Consider the following 21,172-nt stretch of genomic DNA (forward strand, 5'->3'; position numbering starts at 1 on the left):
CCATACTGTCCATTATATACACAGAATTTATTCATCTTATAACTGGAAGTTTATACCCTTTGAGCAACATCTGGATTCCTTGGCTGACCATTAATTTTTAAGACTGACTCATAAAAATGTCCTTTGGAAGTTCTAGGTGCATTGACAAGGTTTATTGCCTGAAGGGCTTTGCTGTAGGCTGATTGAGTAGTGAACCAGATTTATTACTGCGGAAGCCTCTTATATCGGTGTTTGGAGGTCTCTTCTCTGAGACTGTCCAGTTTCTCCAGAGAAAATCTCTGACTGGGTGGAAGTAAAGGCAGAGGTCGGGGTGGTAGATGTATGCTTGGTCGCTCGCATTCTGGGAACAGGAAAGGGAGATGGCTTGAGGCTTTCATAGTTCAAGAGTTCATTTTTTAACTCTATGACTTGCCTTTGCACTGAACGTGGCTTAGTCTCTAAGTCCAGTGCTTCTTGGGTTAACTTCTCCAGAGTATGAACCTCCATCCTCCCGCAGGGTGGTGAGTGGAGAGGAAAATATTTGTGTGGCTACTTAAGAGTTGGAGAGCGGACCTGGGACTAGAGGTCCAAACATTTCCCACACACATAGTCTACCAATCTCACTAATTTTAGAGTCACACCTTCACCTCTAGGTGTCCACACCTTTGTGGACCTACGCTCCAACTACTGAGACTCCCAGTTTCTAGTTCATGATTCATTGGAATTCCCCTCTAGGATGTTTAGGTTTTAACTGCTTCCGTTCTAATAAGTTAGTTATGACTTCCTCATTTGCTTTCCATCTTCTGTAAGTTTGTTGAATATTCTTTGTTTCTGTTTCCTCTCTATTTTTTTTTTTTTATGTGCGTCGTGGGCTTAGACTTTTTTACTGTATTTGGGTGGAGGTACAGGCATGCGATCACTCTACCATTTTTTCCTTCCTTTTTCTAGTTAACCTAACTTTGAATCCCAGGAATTATGGTAGTAAGCATCCCAAAAATTGCCTGTAGGAATGAAAACCCCTGAAAACCGTTTACTAGTTCAGTAGAATGTGGCAGGATCACTTCTGAATCACTTTTTAGTGAAAGAAACCCTGGCCTAACAGGCTTAAGCAAAAGAAGAATTTATTGGCTTATGGAAGTTGGGAGGTTCAGAGGGCTGAATGGACAATTTGACTTAAAAGAGAAATTCAGAGAGATAATCTATTATATAGGAGGAAGAAAAGCTATCTGCATTAGTAAAAGTAAAATAAATTAGCAAATTCAGTCAGTAGTTTTGGAAGAAGAAACAAAACAGAGACATGGGCAGGAACTGCAGAATGTCTATGCAATGGTACCCAAGAACACAGTGGGAATTGAATCTGGTGTGGTTCAAGCTTCACTCCAGTTGTGATGTGCTCTTTCCCCACAGTTGTTCTGGCAATGGAACACCCTCTTTATGATAATGACAAAGACCACATGCAAATGAAGTAAATAACAATTAGGGGCAAAGCCACGGGTAGTGTAGCTAACTGAACTTTGGGGGACTATCTGGAGAGGAGTTTTGGAAGTGATTTGGGGAGAAGTTCTAGAAATGATAAAAGTAATATGAGGAAAATAATTTCTGATTGAAAATAGGATTATCTAGACCCTGTGGGCTTGACAGAGCTTCTAGATACTTCTAACCTGTTGTCTTTCTCCCCGGTTGGTCAAAGTTAATGAAGATCATGAATCATGTGCTCGCATATTCTTATCGCTTCACCAGTTGTTTGGCACCACATCTGGAAGGAAACTCCACGAAGTCAGGACTTGGAAATGGTGGGAGTTTTTACTCCTGGTGAGCTGAGTAAATTGTTCTGAGGTTGGAGCAACAGAGCCTACTGCTCCAGAGTGAATGGTAGAGGAAGAAAGGGGAGCTAACATAAAGCCAGCTTCAGACATAACCAGATGCAGAGTCTTGAATGATGTCATCGAGGCTGTTTCCCTATCTCCCAGCTCTGCTTAACTCTCCCAGTTTCATTCTGGGCTTCTTTGGTTCCAGAAGCCTGTGCTCCCAGTTTAGCAACTCCAGAAAAAACAAGAGCAGTCTTTCCCAATAGCTCTGACAAAACACTCCTGGAGATGATTCTGATCTGTTCTGCTACGTCACATACACATCTCTGAAACAAGCAATGACACTAAGGAAATGGGAAACTCTAGTTGGCCTGGTCTGGTCACTTGCACAGTCTTGTGATGATGGCTGTGTAGCCCTGAGTGAGAGTTCACCCCTGACTAAGACACCTGGATTTGATTTCTGACAGGAAAGAAGGGTTCTATTATAAGGGGGATGAACCAGACTGTTAAAAATGAGAGATGTCCATTACAGGTTCATTTACCACAGATGGGTTAGAATCTTACCCTTGTGTGCTGGTCAGCTTGGCCCCTAAAACATTCTAAACTTTTAGAATGAAAATGGAACCAATTTGTTCTACATAATTTTAAGTCAATTTTAATTTGGTGTTTAGATCATAGTACCTGCAGAAATGATGCCATTATAGCCCCACTCTTTAGGTTTCATAAATACCAACATAAGAATCTGGTAGCTGTGAACGTGAAGGCCATGGCAGGGGATGACAGTGGAGGAATCGGTTTAGAGTAGGAGAAGTGCCCCTATTGGCTTATCAGTGCCCTGCCCATTCCGACCTAGTCTTCATCTCAATGTTTTTCATTATCAAATGTTTTTAATCCAATTTATTGGATTTTTTTCCTCACCGAGAAAGAATTTAATGGTCACAGTGTATGTAAATTATACTAAAAAACAGCTACCTGTGAGGAAATAGGATTTGCATCAAGCACACCTGTATTTGTTTACAGATTCAAATATATGCCTTAGAACAGGAGAAGGTGTTTGTCAACCATCCACTCCTCCCTCCCTGCCAAGGCTTAGGCCCACCTGATCACCTGCTTCCCAGATAGATTGCTTTTCAGAATAATGCCCCTGAGACTTTTGAAAACAGTTTTTAATGATCTGTTCTACTGGAGCAAGGAAAAGAATGGCTATGTAAATGTTGACAATGGTTCTGTTTCCCAATCCTGCAGCATTAGAGTAGCCTACACTTTCTTTGTTCTGTATTTTATACTTGCTATATCATTCAGCACATATTCATAACTGAGGCTCTATTTCTTGTCCTTACAGCCATTAAATGAGAGAATGAACCACTGTATTCTGCAAATGTTAGATGCTGTAATACTTAATACATTTTAAAAAATAAAATTGGGCATTGTCAAAATATTTTCAGTTACTTTCCCATTGAAGCCAAAAATACATTAAGTTCTTACCCAATTCAGTGATGAAATAATTCTGAATTTATTTTTTATTCACTCGTACAAAGTTTCCTTTGAAATCAGTGGCAATTCTGAATATGGGCTAGCTCCAAGAAGAATTCTGCAGAAAAAGAATCATGTCCAGTATTAATGAGTCATTTTGTCCTTCCTCATCTGAATCACATGTCAATTTGGTATTATGGATTTTTTAAAAAAATGACTTTGCAATCATCTAAATAAAGCTTCTTTTAAAGATGTGATTATAGTGGTAAGAGATTAAAGTTATCTCTAATAATGAAATGTATAGTAATCTTTAAAGATTAAAACTGCTTAGAAGAGTTTATGACTCATGATAGTACTCGATTTTATTTTAACCCTCAATATTTTTATTGCAAAAATATTAAACAATGTTTAATAGCTTCAATAACTTCAATCATCCTATTAAAAGTGCCTTTTTAATTTTTCAAAATTTCCTCCCAGCTTTGTCTATATGTGCATATGTTTCATATAACTGTGATCATAGAGTATAGATTATGTATTTATTTCATCCACTAAGGATTCTCAACTGGGGGTGATTTTGCCTCCCACAGGACAGTTGAGAATATCTGGAGACATTTTTTATTGTCCCTATTACGGGCGGATGGGTGCTATTGGCATCTTGTGGGTAGGGGGCAAGGATACTACTAAACATACTATAATGTATAGCCCCCTCTCAAAAAAAGAATTATCTAATCTAAAATGTCAATAGTGCCAAGGTTGAGAAACCTTGTGTACATACACACACACACACACTTGTATCATGATGCTTTTTAAAAACTTTCTGTTAAATAATAAATCCTCTTAATTTTCACACTATTCTTGTAATTATATCTAGTTGACAATCAAAATTTATCTAATGCGTTTCCCACTCTCAGACATCACTGATAATGTTATGAACATCATACATATGGCTTCTATATTAGTTTAAACAAATTCTCATGAGTCAAATTACTTTGGTAAAGGGTATTATCATTTTAATGGTTCTTAAACTTGGGATAGAGATCTTATAAAGGTTAACTTAGGTAATACACATTCATTATTAATAGTTTATCAAAGAGAATTAAAGTTTGCCTATAACCATAGTTTCTAATGCTATAATTTTATAAGTGGGGAATAATGGTGCTGGGGGAGGATTATATGAGAGTTAGTTTTAGCTTTTTGGATAGACAGTGTGGTTTCAGGAGCAGAGAGTATATCTCTTTACCCTCAATTATGTCTCCACTATTTTTTTGAAATCTCACATAAGTCTGGGTAGGAGGGGAAAGTAATCATATGCCTTAGATTTCTTAAAGATATAAGTACTGATATGACACAAAGAGGGTTGCAATGGTGTGTTATTCATCTTCATATCCTTAGTGTCCACCACAGGGTCGGGTTGAAAATGTACACTATTAACGTTTGTTGAATAGACAGAGAGGAATAGGAGTAGTAGCCCATGAAGTGACTGACTGAATTGGGACAGATGACGGCATAGAAAGCTTTGTGTTCTCATAAAACCATTAGAATTCATGTTGAGATTGGTTCTTATAGTTATTATATTTAGTGATTGTAGCTTTTGTTATCAGACTCTGTTAGAAGTATCTGCTGAGGTTGGTGGTAGAAGCCAAGATATTGAAGGTCTGGGAACAACTATATGGCTCTTCCTCTCAGCCAGAATGAAAAAGCACTCCAGCAAGATAACATTGGTTTTTGTATAATTTAAAAGGGATGCAAAGGCATTAAAAAATTAATTGATTGATGAATTTTTAATAACTAGGGAATACATGTATAGTACAAAAGTAGAAAAGTGTAAAAGAATATATAAAGTATTTTTTCAAGCTGAGGTTTCCAGCAATCAAGTTTCCCTCCCTAGAGGGTCTGACATAGATATACTAGGTATAGGCTAAAAACTGCTATAACCAAAAGATTCCAAAATAAGGCACACAAACAAAATAGAAATTTGTCTCTCTCACATAACAACCTGGAAGTATGTGGTTCAGGCTGGACGGTGGTTCTGCTTCATAAAAATCATCCCAGGACCTAGTGCCTTCAATCTTGCTGTTCTGCCATCCTTATAGTGTTGCACATGATGGAATCCAACTCAGCACCACATCTGTACTCCAGCAGTGGAAAGAGAAAGAAAGAACATGAAGGACAAACGATTTCTTTTTAAGCAAATGATGCAGAACTTATACCATTATTACTGCTTCTATTTCATTGGCATGAACTTTGGTCACATGGCCATGCCTAGCTGCAAGGGAGTCTAGGAAATGTAGTCTTTAGCTGGGTGGGCAGATGATCAGCTGGAAATGTAGACAAGAACTGATTTTGTAGCTATGAGTGTCTAAAAATAAAAATTCTTTCACAATTTGGTAATAGTATCAGTTGGATTATAAATAATTGAATCTGTCCCAATCTTGAACTGTGATGTCTGACATGTCACAACCAGACTTCTCCAAAATGCCAGAAAATAAAGTAAATAGCACTCAGTGGGGACCCGATACTTCAATCCATTTCATTTCTAGATCACTTGTCTTCTTTAACCCAGTCTTCTCTTTCTTATATTTAAATATCTAAGATTGGGAGTTAACGATCTGGAAGCCCCATTGGCAATCTTTCTTCTCCACTACAACACTGGGCAGAGCTATTCTTTTAAAGTTGTGAAGTAGGCAAATTTTATCTTTTGTGATCTCAGCTTTCTTCACCTTTCTTCCCTGGTCATACAAGACCCATGGTGCTCTGACCATTCAGAAACCCACACCATAAGGCATAGAAGACTGCTCTCTATGTGGCTAAATAATTCTCTTTCTTCTTTACCCACCCAACAATTACCCCCTTAGTGCTTCATCTTAAGACTTTGTTTCATATTGAGATAACATGAAGTATTAGTACTATCTTTTCTCGCTTTGAGTCTTTATTAAACGAGTTGATTTGGTGATATGTAAATTGATTACTGCTATCTTTAGTTCTCTTAATTTGTTGCAAGAATATTTTTAAAAAATTTCTGCTACTAATAAAGGATTCTAAAAGAGCACATGTTTTGGCCAATACTTGACCAAGACTCAATAACTGACATATTTATTCAAATAGTGTCATGCTTTCTACATCACAGTACAGGTAGAAAATATTATTTGTAAAAAAAAAAAAAAGTATATATATATATATATATATATATATTACTTGTATGGTACACTGATGAAGCTGGAGCCTACTGGCCTGGAGGCTCTGCCTGCAACTGGCTTCACCTAGCTACCCCAAGGGTTGAAGGGAATCATTATCTCAGCATACCCCATTCATGGGGCAGCCTGGCTGGTGAGGGCTTATCTAAAATGCTGCTATTCAAAATGTGGCCTTCACATTTGCATCTTCAGCAGCACCTGGAAGGTTGTGAGAAATGCAGAATCTCAGGCTCTATCCCAATTTAGTTAATCAGAATCTGCATTTTCATAAGATTCCCAGGTGATTTATGTGTACGTTAGAGTTTGAGAGCACTGATCCAGAAAATAGTGGATAATATATAACTAGATGGGAGGTTGCACTTACTGGACATTAACAAAATAGCAAATTATTAAAATGTCATCCTCCCTACCTGCCCCCTTGAGAAAAGTTGTACTAAAATGAAACTGCCTGGGATCTGAGGTTTGATTCTATGATGTTCCTGCCATTTATGGAGTGCGTACATGCTCTCTCTCTCTCTTACATATGATCTTTTAGTATTCTACAAATGTGTAGCACAAAATGTGTGGTCTATTTAAACCAAACATTTAATTTAATTAGGGAGTACAGAGGATAAGGAGGACTGCACCTAACAGCCATTTCATCCTCCTTCAAGCTTCAAGTATACTTCCTGTATTGCAGAGGCTGGTAAGCCAAAAATCACATCCCCTAGATTCTATTGCAGCTATTTTTTTGGAAGTACTTAGGATTCAACAATCAGATGCTTCCATGTAAGATCTGAAAGGCTGTTTCTCTGACAGGCATGCTGTTGGAGGCTTTTTTTTTTTCTGCCGTAGAGGTTCAGTCATTAGCTTTGTGAACATCAGGAAGCATGGGGTGATACATTCATTTTGCTGGTTCAGATTACAGTTGGTATGGTGTGATTCTGGAGCTGACTGTGAAAGTGATAGCTTCTTGATCTTGGTGGCTTCCAGACAGTAGCTGTGGTGATGTAGTTCCGAACTACAACTTACTAGAGGGGGTCAGGTGGGCTGTTTCCAAGGTATTTTTATTTTGCCCAAATTAAAAAAAAAGACAGAAAAGAATTGAGAGCTCATACTTAATAAGAAATTATTAAGAGCTACTTATTACTCTCAATTATCTCACATTCTATCTTAATACCTTTTTGTTAAGTGTAACTACTTATTAATTTTATCTATATTTTCATATACAAGATGAAAATTTACTTTGATAAATTCTATTTTCAACTGTGGAGAGAATGCTATGATTTTAGTCTTTTTATTAAAATTATTTTCAAAGATCTCTAAAGCACTATCAGTTCACATGAGTCAGAGAGAAAAGTAATTTAAATATTATTTCTAAGATAAAAGAGTAAGTGGCTATAACTGATAACAAGAATCTGAATTTTACCTGTCATTATCTGGTATATGAGCTAATCCTTCTAAGGTCATTCTATTTTATCTTTGCAGATGTATCACATCTGCTCCAAAGCAGATGCGCGTGATGATAGCTGCTGAAAGAGAATACCACTGTAGTTACACTTGACTACACAGGGAACTAATAGTGCTTGAAGCACTTCCTTTGGGGCTCGTTCTTTTGGAACAGTGGCTTCTTTTTACTGTGACTAACCAAATGCGGATCGAATTAAAGGGGCTAGTTTGGATACCAATGCCTGACAGGTCTCTTTCTTGGTGATCTCTGCCAAACAAGGAAACTGGTATCATCACAAATAATGTACTCTGAATTTGACAGCATTTCACACAAACTCATTGAATTCGACAGCATTTCACATAAACTCATTGATTTGTTGACTTTGTTTTAAGCCGGATTTCACGTTAAATATGTCTTAATACATGTCTATGATTCCAATCCTTTGGAAATGTGGCACACAGATAAGTGTGCACGAAGGTTTTATTTGATTTTTGTAGGAGCTGAAGAAGGAAACAAAAGTTTTGTATTTTCAAGGAAATAACAATATTGGAAATTGAGTTTGGGTTTGAAAAGCTTAGTTTGCGTTTCTAGTTGATCAAATGATGTATCCATCAGAAAATGGTGACATTTTTCTTATGATTTCTGAGCCTTTTCTATAGAAATTAAATTTAAAAGTGAACACTAAAACAGTGCATTATATTTGTAATTTCCTACAGAAATTGAATTTCCATATATCAATGAAAATGGTGAAAACTATCATCAATTCATCCCTTCTCGGAATTATACTTGTATAACCTCGGTAAAAATTAGTGAATGAAATAGTGTCATGATAAGTGACTATAAATTAGATCTCTCTGTTTGTGGCAGTAAATACAATAATTAAATCATCCTTCTTGATGAAGAGTATTATTGGCTCTGGAATCAGATTGCTTTTGTTCCAATCCTGGCTGTCTAATTTACTGTGTCTCTAGGGCAGGTCTTTTAATCTCTCCTATGTTGTTTCTTTAATTGTACAATGGGCATAGTAAAAATAATGCCTCTAGGGGCTTTTTGTCCGAATTTATTGACATAACTCTTGCAGTGGTTAGCACAGCGCCTGGCACATTGTAAATGGCTGTTATTATTATATGTGCCCTGTAGCCTCTCTTTTGGGTATGTACATTGTTTCTTTGATTATAAACCTTGAGAAAGTAGGGACCAGCTCATAGTTTTCTAGTTCCTTCATCACCTAGCACGATGTCTTATAAATTACTTTATAGTCACAATGAGATTTAAAACAAAAGGGCAGTTTGGGGCTAGATTATAAAGGACCTTGATTATCAGTTTCCCTAGGCCTACTTTGGATGTCTCCTACTCTAGTATAACCTCTGAATCACCTTTGAATTGTGGCAATGGGAGTTCAAGGCTGCCTCCTACCTCAATGAACACCAGCCAATCCAATTAAGCATTCAGGCCTGAGGCTGTATGTAGTACAAAAGATTCCAGATGGTCATGCCTTTTGGGATCTGTTTCTGAGTTTCTTAGGCATTTCTGGCTACTGGGTAGTGTGTAATTTCTTTATCTCATCTAAGTTAAATTACACAGAATAGAATTTATGGCCTCCTTCTTTACTTCTTCTCAAGGTATAGTGATGAGCTAGCTAGCACATTCTTTATCAAAGAACCTAGTGCCACAGTCTAAACAACTCATCTGCAACAAGCTCAAAGTTCACTCAAAGTCAATGTACTGAACTATGTCCTTTAAACATGCTAAGTTTGCTTAATTTTTTTTTTCCACTTAACAGTTTTTGATCTATTCTAAGAAAGAATTAAGTTTAATACTAGTACATATTGACCCCTACCTACAGTTAGTGCAGTAAACACTGAGTATAGCAACAAGGTTTGGCAAGGCTAGGTTTCCTTACTTATTGGTATGAGAGTTGCATTTTAACCTGGTAGGATCCATAGGTTGGATGTAGGCTTTGAGAATTTAAAATATTTTCACCATTCCACAAAATATTTGAGAAGTTTGTATAAGGCTTTCAGGCTCTGCTCATTCTTCCCAGTGCTCTGCCAACGACATTTCCTCGTCTGCAGCCAACTCTGCAGCTCCCTCTTTGATATTGTGTCTGTCCACTTTCATTCTATCTTAATTTACAAAATAAACTTCTAATTTTTTTTTTTTTTTTTTAGTTCTATTCCATCAGTGTATACACTTAGAGCCACACGCAAATTTGATTACAGCTGTATGGCATTGTGAAAGAGCTTGCAATTGGATTCCAACATGACAGGCACTGTAAATTATAAGGTAGAAAACACTGCGTGTTAAAGCACTGTCAGCAATAAATAAAAATAGGTGAGTTTTTTTCTGGAGTAAAATAACTTTGGAAAGGAGAACTAGGCTGGGAGAGGAAACAATCCACACCTAGGAAAGAAAGAGCCACATTTAGGAAAGCATTTGTGGGAAAAGGACAATGAGAATACGTGACTTTATTTTTATTAAAATATAGTTAACATACAATATGTTAGTTTCAGATATACAACATAGTTATTCAACATTTATATAGCTAATGAAGCGATCACCATGATAAATGTGGTAACCATCTGACACCATAGTTATTACAATATTATTGACTATATTTCCTATGACTTATTATTTAATAACTGGAAATTTGTACCTTTTATTCCCTTTCACTTTTTTTGCCCTTCCCCCCACCTCTTTCCCTCTGGCAACCATCAGTTTGTTCTCTGAATGTTTTTGTTTTGTTTTTTGGTTTCCATGTATAAGTAAAATCATACAGTAATCTTCTCTGTTGGACTTATTTCGCTTAGTCTTATATACTCTCGAGGTCCATCTACGTTGTTGCAAATGTCGAGACTTCATTCTTTTTTATAACTCAGTAATATTTCATTGTGTGTGTGTGTGTGTGTGTGTATATACACACACACACACACACACACACACACACACACACACACACACACACACACACACACACATATATATGTTCCACAACTTCTTTATCCATTCATCTATCAATGGACACTTAGTTGCTTCCATATCTTGGTTACTGCAAATAATGCTGCAATGAACATAGGGCTGCATGTACTTTTCAAATTAGCGTTTAATTTTCTTTGGCTTCTCAGAAGTGGAATTGTTGGGTCTTGATCACAGGCAGTCCTCCAAGGGTTGTCACAGAGGGCAGTTAGGTTGCATTGGATTTGCCAGTGACTCTCCTGAAAGATGTACTGGATCTTTATTTCCCAAGGGCCACTCATTCAGCATTGTTGAGCACCTAACTTATGAGGGGACTGTATGGAAACTGGGTTTGCAAAGATGAAAAAGAGTACAGTTCCTGTCTTCAAGGGCTTTTAGTCTTTAAAACAGAACATTCTAAGAGGTAGGTATAAAGGGTCTTGTTGCAAAAAGAGAAAGCAGGGAAGAGTCCTCAATGGCCCCACAGAGGAAGTGAGCTGTGGTCCCAAGGATAAAGAGAATTTCGATAGGCTTTCCTATCTTTCAGAAATAAATAGATCATCCAGAAAGGAAAGGGTCGGGATGAAGAATGAAATTTTATATGGAAGGTTTAAAACACATTTGGAGCAGGGACTCACACAGACAAGTCCCCTATAAGTGTCAGGAAAGAAGAGAGGTCCAGATGACAAATGAGTGCTAACTGATCAAACTGACATTCGCCGGTGTGGAGCGGCTTCTTCAGACTCCCACTTGCTGCATTCAGTAAATGTTGACTGCTGCTCTCCATTACCTCGTTAGTGGAGGGGAGAGTCCATCCGCTTCTATCACATTTTGCACAACCTAAGGAAAAGCCCACTTTCACAGTTCCAAACCCTCTTCTCTCCTCATCCCCTACAGTTTTAGGGCTGACGTATATCTAACAGGGATTTTAGACGTTTTCCTCATCCTCTTTTTGAAGACAAGTAATAAAAGCATTTAAATTAGCGGAAGGGCGGTTAACACCCGCAACCCGAGCACCTCTGCACGCCTCGTTGCCAGCCGGGGTTCACTCCACGCCCCACCTCAGGTGAGCCTAACAGTGCCAACCGCCTCGGGGAAGTAACTGCTACCCCGGGCGCGCGGCGAGCGTTGCGCGGTCGGGACTCGCAGGCCAGCGTCTAGTTCAGAAGGCGCAGGGAGGTGGGGGCGAGGCCGGGCCGTGGGCGGCTTTTGATGAACTGCCCTTACAGCCAATTGGAAGCCTGGTCGACTTTCCCCTCTGCCAATAGGGAGCGAGATCCAGGCTCGGAGGCGCTTCCCGCAGGCTGCGGCTGGATTCGATCCTGAGCGGCGACAGCGAGGGTGGGGGTGGAGGCTCGGCCTGGGTGGTGGGGAGCTTTGTCGGGGGAGGAGGGAAGACCGGAAGCCACGGTCGCGTCCCATCCTTAGATTCGCTCCCCGGGGCTGGGAGCGGAGACGGAGGAGCGGGGAGAGGTTGAATTTTGGCTGTTTAATAAAGGGGAGCGGCCGCTCCGGAGCGCCCTTCTCATCCCGCTCGCGCCGCGTGCCCACTCGGCTCCTGGGCGCGCGGGCCCTGCGGACAGCCGGGCCGAGCAGACCCCGCCGCAGAGGCGCTGCCTCCGACGGGACCGACCCGCGGCGTCCGAGGCCCGCACCACGCCGCCACCCCCACCCGACTGCCCGCCGGTCCCTCCGGCCGCCGCCATGTCCTCCTCCTCATCCTCCCCCAGGGAGACGTACGAGGAGGACCGCGAGTACGAGAGCCAGGCCAAGCGCCTCAAGACCGAGGAGGGGGAGATCGACTACTCGGCCGAGGAAGGCGAGAACCGCCGGGAAGCGACGCCCCGGGGCGGAGGCGATGGCGGCGGCGGCGGCCGGAGCTTCTCACAGCCGGTAACAAAGCGCGGCGCCCTGTCTGGTGTGTCTGGCGTCTCCCCGGGAAGGAGGGCCCGGCGGCGGGGACTCGGCCGGGGCCTCCCGCCTGCCTCGTTTCCTTCTGCTGCTGCGCTGACCGGCTCGGGAAGCGCTGGCTCTTCTCTTTGGGGCTTCTATTCTCTGCCCTACCTGTTTTCCGCATCCTGATGGCGAATGCGGCCCTGGCCTGGCCGCAGGCCCCGGCGTGGGTCGGCTGCCGGCCCTGAACTTGGGGAGGGTCGCGGGCGGGGGTGGCGGGGAGACGTTGCTTCCGCTCGGGGGGCGGGGGGCTTTGGTGCGCTATTAGCTCTTTGTTAGTCTAACTCTTCGGGCCGCTGGCGGGCGTTGCGATGACCCTCTCTCTTTAGTGCCTCTGCCCGCAGCATCCGCGCGCTGGTCACGATTACAGAATGGTTGCGTCGGTTCCGCCGAGGACTCTTTTCGCCTAGGTCCTGAACAGACAGACCCTTCCTTAACTAAATGACAAATTACTCTCTCGGGCTCACACCCTAGTTCTCTTGAAGGTTTAATTAAAAAAATTTTTACTCTTGTCAGGCATGGCGTGCGTGCTTTGCAGCCCAGTTTTATGATTATTGCTCAGTACAGTTTTTAGCTCTTCGTTTTTTTGTTTTTGTTTTTTTAAAATGTCTTGGTAGGTGTTAGGGCATCCCTACTTTCAAATAAAACAAATGTTAAAACCACTTCGGTTCATTGACAGTTTATTCCAAATTTGCCCCACGAAAGGAGGAAATGAACTCAGGACTGCATTAAACACGTTCCTAGATTTTTGTTTCATCCAAAATGTTAGATGGAATGTGGAAATTGTTTTATCCATAGCAAACAGTAACTCAGCTTCATTTGGTTGGAGACTGTAAGAAAAAAGAACAAAGTAAACGTTTTAGCCTTTTTGGGGGGCATTAAGCTGTCTTAATGAAAGATGTTCTTTAAACATTTAACATTTTAATGTGATTTCTTTAAAAGCAAACTTTACCGGAAATGTTTGAAATTATACACATATTTTATTATTAGATTAAGATGTTTTCCACCTTTAATAAGAGGCAAATTAGAAGCCTTTTAGTTGAGTTTTTATGTAAATAATTCCAAAAAGTAGTCCCCAAAGTTATGTTAGAGTTTCCAGCTATGATAATGTTGATGGATAAGGTTGCAACACATTTTAAAAAAGAATACTTTCTCTAAAAGTTTTCTCATGGTTAGAGACTACTTTTTTTTTTATTTTATTTTTGTGCCTAGCTATTTGGATTATTCAAAATGTAACTTGGAAGTGTGAATAAAGGAAGCATATTTCTTCTTTAAAAGTTTCAGTTCAAAGCCACTTCCATTGTGGAAGTTGGAAACAGGATATTTAGTTGCATTGGATCCGTGTATTTCTTTTGTCAAAAGTCTTGCTTGAGTTTTCCTGCAGCATCACGAATTGTCTACCATTAAGTGTCTCGGAAAGATACTTTAATTCGTTTATAAAAATTAAGAAAAAACAGGTCAAACATTAAACTAGGGTTTAGGGTGTTGGGAAGAAAATAATGTATAGTTAATATAGCCGGAGTGAATTGTATCTAACAGTGAAAATAGCACTGGGCAGGGCTTGGGGAAAGTCAGAAGTCCTAGCAAGCATACAATCCATGTGATTTTAGGAGAGCCAGTTAACTACTATGCTGAGTTATTTTAGTCTGTAAAATGTGAAAGTCGAACTACATGCCTTCCATACCTGACTTTGTAGTTCAGTGATTAATGTAATGCAACTTTCAAATTACCCAGGCAGGAACTAATATATGCAGATTGAGTTATAAATTCTAATTTTTTTGTTTAACTTACTGCTGTTTCTTAAAAGAGGGTGAATTGCTTTTATTTAACAGTAAAAGAACCAATATTGCATTGTGAAATCTAATGAACGCTTATTTTTCCTGTTTTTTTTTTTTTTTTAACGTTTTTCTTCATGTAATTTTTGGTACTCTTGAAATCATTGCAACTATGGAAAACTGTACATAATAAAATTCTATTAGAATAGAAAATTTCTGGATAGTTTACTATCTAGTGCGTCATCATCTAGAAATATGGTAATTCATTTAACTGAAAAGGGTTCTGCTCAGCCTCACTGGTCCTTCAGCATCTCCAGAGAAGAAATACCTTTGGTCAAACTGTTAAAGTAAGTGCGGATTGGGTACAATGATGGCGGTCTTTTCACCTCTACTTGGAAGTTTATAAAGTGCAAAGTAAGACTTCAAAGATTTACATTGTTTGGCTTTTCATAGTTATTTCTGTGAGTGTGAGGAAAGTGAGTATGTATTTAAGAAAAAGTGTTTCTAAAAATGCTCCTAATTTAAAGACGAATTGGTCATTGTGAATGGTCATATGTTTTAAGGAACAAAGAGAAATGAGTTAGTAATTTGGACATGAGAAATAGGAATAGGACATCCTTTAATATTTGTGTCTTCTGCACATATTTTAAAGAGCAGGAACTCCCCAAGAGATTTAGATTCATTGGGCTTCATTGTTGAAAGCTTGATTATGGAGGTTCATGCTATGTATTGTACTTTATTCTTACAGAGTAAATAGTCATCTTATGTTTAGTAGGCATGACCCTCAGGATCATATTAATAGTAAATTTCTGCATCTGCTAACTTTTAAGAAAGCAGCTTGACTTCCAAATACTGCGACTGCCTTTGGTAAAACAAATCGAGGAATTGAATTGGGAGTTTACCTAGGAAAGATCTGCTTTTATAAATACTGTTATCAATAAAAATTTATGGAGCACTAAGGTACTTTGGAAACTTTCAAGTTTTTCTTTTATTCTGCTAGTCAGTAAACAGACAAATTAAAGATTGTTAAAGTGTTTTGTTTGCTGATGAGGTGAAAATTTATTTAATTTTTAATAAGTAGAATAGCAAGATGGCAAAATACCAAGATAAAAATGTAGATCCTAGGATTTCCAAACAAACGAATGTACATTATGTAGAGAATCTAGTTTGAATTTAAGATATACTATTATACTTTAATGATCTAAATTTCAGAGATGATAGGAATATTCTAATGGTTTATTGGATGAATAGAGGATGGGCGATGGGATGAGGTCACTTTGTTAGCTTAGCCCCACAGGAGAAGTTTTTAGAGACGGTGACAGTGAGCATAGTAACTGCACTCTGGAGAATAAAACATTTCAAGAATGTGCCCTGGAGGTAAGTGCCAGAGCTTTGAGACTTCTATACCAGTAATGTCCTATGTCTTCTTTAGCCAAACTGCTATGGTGAGTGAGGATTTTCAGGCCTAGTTTTGGGAAAGAAATGAAAAGTAGTAGGTTTTACTCTTTTTTGGTTTTAACAAGTGACTATTTCTTTGTGTTAGTATATAAAATGAAAACAGCTGTTAATAGAGCCATAAGCCCAACCAAAGCAGGTGCCTTGGCTATGCTTCCAGCATACTTTCTGATTTAACCTCTCTGAAACTCAGTTTGCTACCTGTCATATAAGATGGTTGGATTAGATGATCACTGTGATCATCTAATTAAAAATATTTAACTCATTAAAAATACTTGAGTCCTGCCATGTGCTAGGTACTGTTCTCCGTGATGGAGATAAAACAGTTAAAAACAAAAAAAAAAAAAAAAACCCAAGGCCAAAAAACCGGGAATCCAACTCAACTAAGGGTTTTTTTTTTCTCTATGAAATTGAATATAACTTCCAAAGCTTGCAGTTGCAGCCACAGCAACAACTGAGATGAACTTAAGGAAAACAAAAAGGGCTCAGGGTTAGGAAATTCATTGGTCCATGTAACAGAGAAAGCTAAGTTATGGCACTGGTTTTAGGCATGACTGGAACCAGGGGTTTAGGTGATGTCATAGAGACTTGATTCTGTCTCTTTCCACGTTTCACTCTGTTTCCTCTAGTGATAAAGCTATGCTTACAGTCTTATAACTAGCAAATAAAGAGAACAGTCTCTCTTTCCTAGTGCCTATATTTTCTCCTCTGATCAACCATTTTTCACCTCCTCTTTCCCCAACTAATCACTGTGCTACCTCTGAAGTTGGAAAGAAATGACTGATTAAGAATACCAGTATAATATGGAGTTTTGTTTTTTTTTTTTTGGAGTGTTTAACTGGAAGAAGGGGCAAGGGATTTTGGGTAAAACTATTTCTATTACGTGAGCAAAAATAAATAAGATTATTTTTAAAGATTTTTTTTAAATGTTATTTGAACCATATAGCTGTTCTTTTTAATCTTTGCTCTGTTATGTGATCAAATATACCTAAAACTTTGGATAGGAAAATTAAAGTGGTTCCCATATTTTAAATCTGCTGTATTGTTTCTTAAAAAAAAAAAAAGAAAAAGAACCAAGATATGTGATTAATTTAATTTAGTGGGAAAAAATGTAGTTAACTCTAAGCATGGTGCGAGTTAAAAAATATTTGCAACTGCCCCTTAAAACTAGTTTGTTCTTGGTCTGTGTGAAGTCTCTGAAGTCAGAGATGATGATCTAAATATCTGGAAATATTTTGCTCATTTCTCGGTACGATATTGATAAATTCTAGTGTATCCAGGGAAAGATTACCAGAATGGAGAAGGCACTTAAAAATCACATCATGAGAAATGACAGAAGAATTCAGGGGATATTTATCTTGCAGGGTAGACTTAGGTGTGATTTAAGAAATCATTACAAGTAATTGGAAGGTAATTGTGTAGAAGAGGGAAATACAAGTAAAGGTTGGGGGTGCCAACTAACATATATTGAACCTTTGTTTGGTAACTACGTCTAGCTCTGCTAGTCATTTTATATTTTATTTATTGTAATCTTGCATGATAAGGATTTTGTTCTTTTCTTTTCTTTGTTTAAATAATGATACAGGCTCAGTAAGATTAAGTAGCTGAAGATCACTGAGCCTGTAGTGTCCAAAGATTCAAACACTGGTGTGACTCCAGAGGCCATTTTGGATAGGAAACTGCAGGGAGACAGATATAGATACATATTATGAAGAATTTTCTAAAAATATAATGGATTGTCTAGGTAGTATGTTTCCTGTCATTGAAAGTGTTTAAGGAGAGGCTAGATAATTACTTGGCCTACATGAAGTGAGTGTGTGTGTGTTGGTGTTCTGGGGCAAATTATTGAATTTGGGAGTGGTCTGTCATAGGAGAGCAGAAAAGATTGTTCAGTAGCCTTTCGGCACATGTGCATTGAGATGTTGGGAGAACAAAAAAGCCTAAGGACATAGTGTCTGGCCTTTGTGAGTTTACAGTTAAATTGTTGCTTTTCTGTGTGAAGAGATGTTAAGGGGCCCTGCTCATTCCTCTCAAATAGAAACTTCATTTATACTCTCTGATATGTCCTTCTCTTTAATAGAGCCTGGTCTTCAATCTGGTCTCCAATAGCCAAAATTAGCATTTAAGGTTGGTATTATTAGAGTTTGTCTTTGAGATAGCCTTTGAGGGGTGGAGAGTTTGGAATGGTTATGACTAGACTGGTCTGTAGCCTGTAGTGGCGACTGAATAATGCCTCCATTATAGTTGACCCAGTTTATCTAAAGAAAAGATTGAGTAATAAAAAAGAAAAAATATATACATAAATGGTAGGCATACTTTCATTTGCTGGGTATCAAACATTGTTTGATAATTAATAGATTATTAATTAGTCTGATAAGTAATAGATATAAATAGATCAGGAGAGAGCCTAGATAACTAAATATTTGAAGTAGAAATAATTTGGACTTCTGTATGAGAAAGTATTTAAAAAATTCATTAAGCTGGAGAAGACACGATCAACATATTAATATATATGGATGGGGTAAACAATACTGATTTGTTCACCAACTTAGGAATCAGATGCATAACATGATGCTTCAAAGAGGTAATTTTGAGGCAGATAAAAGAAGCTCTACAGATAATTTCAGATTTCTTATCACCAGTGGATAGTACAGGTAGAAAATATTGGTTGAAGAAAAGTGATGGGATTTTGGGGGGGGGGGAAATGGGGTGAAAATATAGTTTGAAAAGATATCTTTAATATATTAGTTTTATATTTGGAAACAACCTTAGGGTTTTTTTTTTTTCCTTTAAAAATAAACTACAGAAAGGAGAAATTGTTAAGTTCAAGAAAAGGGACATAAAGATAGAGAAGAAAAATAATCAAGGTAGGTAAATTCGTGAATGACAGATTTATTGAGTGGGAATAAGGAGAAATCCAAGGGGTGTGGGGTATATTTTCAGCCTTGAGTTTAAGATAATCAGATCTTCTAAGTATCATATTAATTACATTTAACATCATTGAACTTTTAAAAGACTCGAGCCTCTATCTGTTCCATTTAGGAACTATATTAAATAATCATGTATTAAAATTACATCTTTTGAGAGATTTTAAAGTTGGTCCTGTAATTCATTTCTCTGAGAGGAGACTAATTTGAAAAATTAGCATGAAAATTTTGATTTCTTAAAAGGGAGAATTTCTAGTCCTTATTGAGAGAGAATTCTCCCTTTTAAGAAATCAAAATTTTCATGCTAAGCATTTATTTTTACTTTTTTAAATAATTTTTTTTAAGATTACAGTTGTCCTATAATATTATATTAGTTTTAGATGTACAGCATAGTGATTAGACATTTATACAATTTACAAAGTGATCACCTGGATAAATCTAGTACCCATCTAATATCACATACATAGTTATTACAATATTATTGACTGTATCCTTTGTTATACTTTACATTCCCATGATTATTTTTTAACTTCTAATTTGTACTTAATTGCTTCCCCTTTTTCATCCTCCCCCATAACCCCCCTCCCATCTGGCAATCATCAAAATGTTCTCTGTATCTTTGAGTTTGTTTCTTTTTCATGCCAAGAATTTAATTGGTGATTTTACTCTTAGGTCCTTTTGCCAACTTGTGAATTGCAACTTGGTTTGGAGTTGTTTTTTTTTTTTTTTTTTTTAATGTTTCTTTTTTAAGGCAGAGTTGAATTTACTAAAAGACACAATTAGACTTTTAATGCTTTTAACTCGAAATTATTTTCTCTTTCTAGGAGGCAGGTGGAAGTCATCATAAAGTTTCTGTTTCACCGGTTGTTCATGTTCGAGGACTCTGTGAATCTGTGGTGGAAGCAGACCTTGTGGAGGCTCTGGAAAAATTTGGGACAATATGGTAAGGACAATAGAGACTTCGTGCAGATTGAATACATTATGGTTGAACAAGCTTCATGTGGTTGCTACATACAGCCTTGATGTTTAACCATTGTATATATCAAGTTTACTTTTGACTTTATTTCTTTGGAACCTTTTGAGCCTGATGTTTTTAACCTTTCTGGGATGATTCATAGATACATTTTTTTAGCCATTACTCCCCAACTAGGTTGTATGTGAAATTGATTATTGCATTTTTCATCTGATTTTCAAATGAGTCCACGATTCCTTCTTAAGGACTACTTGAAACTGATGAGTTGATTATACTTTTCATCTTCAGAGTGTCAAGTAGTGGTTCTTAAATACTGATTTAAAAAAAAATTATTTTGGAATATTTAGGAATTAATTGGCAACTAAAAGTGAGTAGGTTAAGGGTAGGCATTATTTGCTTAGGTACATGTTGCTGCAAGTTCTTAAGATGGTGAGCAGTCCGTGTTTTATCCTAGCTTGTTTGTCTTTTGTCTTTTGTGTTCATTTGGGCTCCTCCTTTCTCTTACCACAGTTGGTATATGCTTAAGAATATTGTCTTAAGTAAAACATAATTAGGAAAGTGAATCTGCTACCAAAAATAAACACTTTTCTTTCTAAATTACTTTTGGAGTATGCCTTGTTGTTCTTTTCTTAGTATGGATAATTGAGTTGATTTTATTAGTTTTTTTTCCTTGTTGAGTATGTTTGGAGTTTTTGTTTTAGGCATTAGTAGCACAGACTAAGTCAAAATATGTAAATAAGAGGGAAATTTCAATATATTTGCTGAGATAGCTTGATTGCTTCAATTTTATAAAAATTTATGTGGAGTTGAGTATTGAAAGGATGATAAATAAATAGAGGGTGAGGGAGTGATCAGAGATGTCCAATAGAAAGGAATCGTGGCTTCAAATGCGTAAGAGTAGTGTTAGGTGATACCTTGTATCATGGCATCTTTTTCATTTCTTTCATGACCTAATTGAGAAGTAGATGACTTGGCAAACCTGTTATATCCTCAACTTATGTACCTCAGAAACCACTGACTGTTACATATTGTTTATCTTTGGAGGTACAAGTCGGGAATCCTCATGGACATAAGAAAGCTCATTTCTTGAAGTGTCACTAAGATGACCATGTTACTTCTTAGCCATTTGGAGTAGATCATGGAAATTAAGTCAGTCTAGAAAGCCATATATTGAAGCAAACTTCTTAGACCTTGTTCAGACTTGTATGTTGGCACTAGACTAATTCCATTCACTGTAAAGACCTTCTAAGT

At 37.9% G+C, this 21,172-nt stretch overlaps 1 protein-coding gene across 2 annotated transcripts in view; it reads left to right on the forward strand.

Annotated features, from left to right (window-relative positions):
• HNRNPLL (heterogeneous nuclear ribonucleoprotein L like) overlaps positions 1-21,172 on the forward strand; it is a 67,756-nt gene that overhangs the window by 23,165 nt on the left and 23,419 nt on the right. The window contains exons 1-2 of one of the 2 annotated variants that reach the window (XM_011361394.2): positions 12,209-12,731; positions 19,773-19,891. In XM_011361394.2, the coding sequence (XP_011359696.1) occupies positions 12,543-12,731; positions 19,773-19,891 (308 nt within the window). In that variant the 5' untranslated portion in view covers positions 12,209-12,542. Of the gene's footprint in view, positions 1-12,208; positions 12,732-19,772; positions 19,892-21,172 lie in introns of those variants that run through there. The other variant, XM_023531345.1, reaches the window with a different exon arrangement.

The sequence above is a fragment of the Pteropus vampyrus genome, unplaced genomic scaffold (genome assembly GCF_000151845.1).
Source record: "Pteropus vampyrus isolate Shadow unplaced genomic scaffold, Pvam_2.0 Scaffold66, whole genome shotgun sequence".
NCBI classification, from domain to species: Eukaryota; Metazoa; Chordata; class Mammalia; order Chiroptera; family Pteropodidae; genus Pteropus; species Pteropus vampyrus.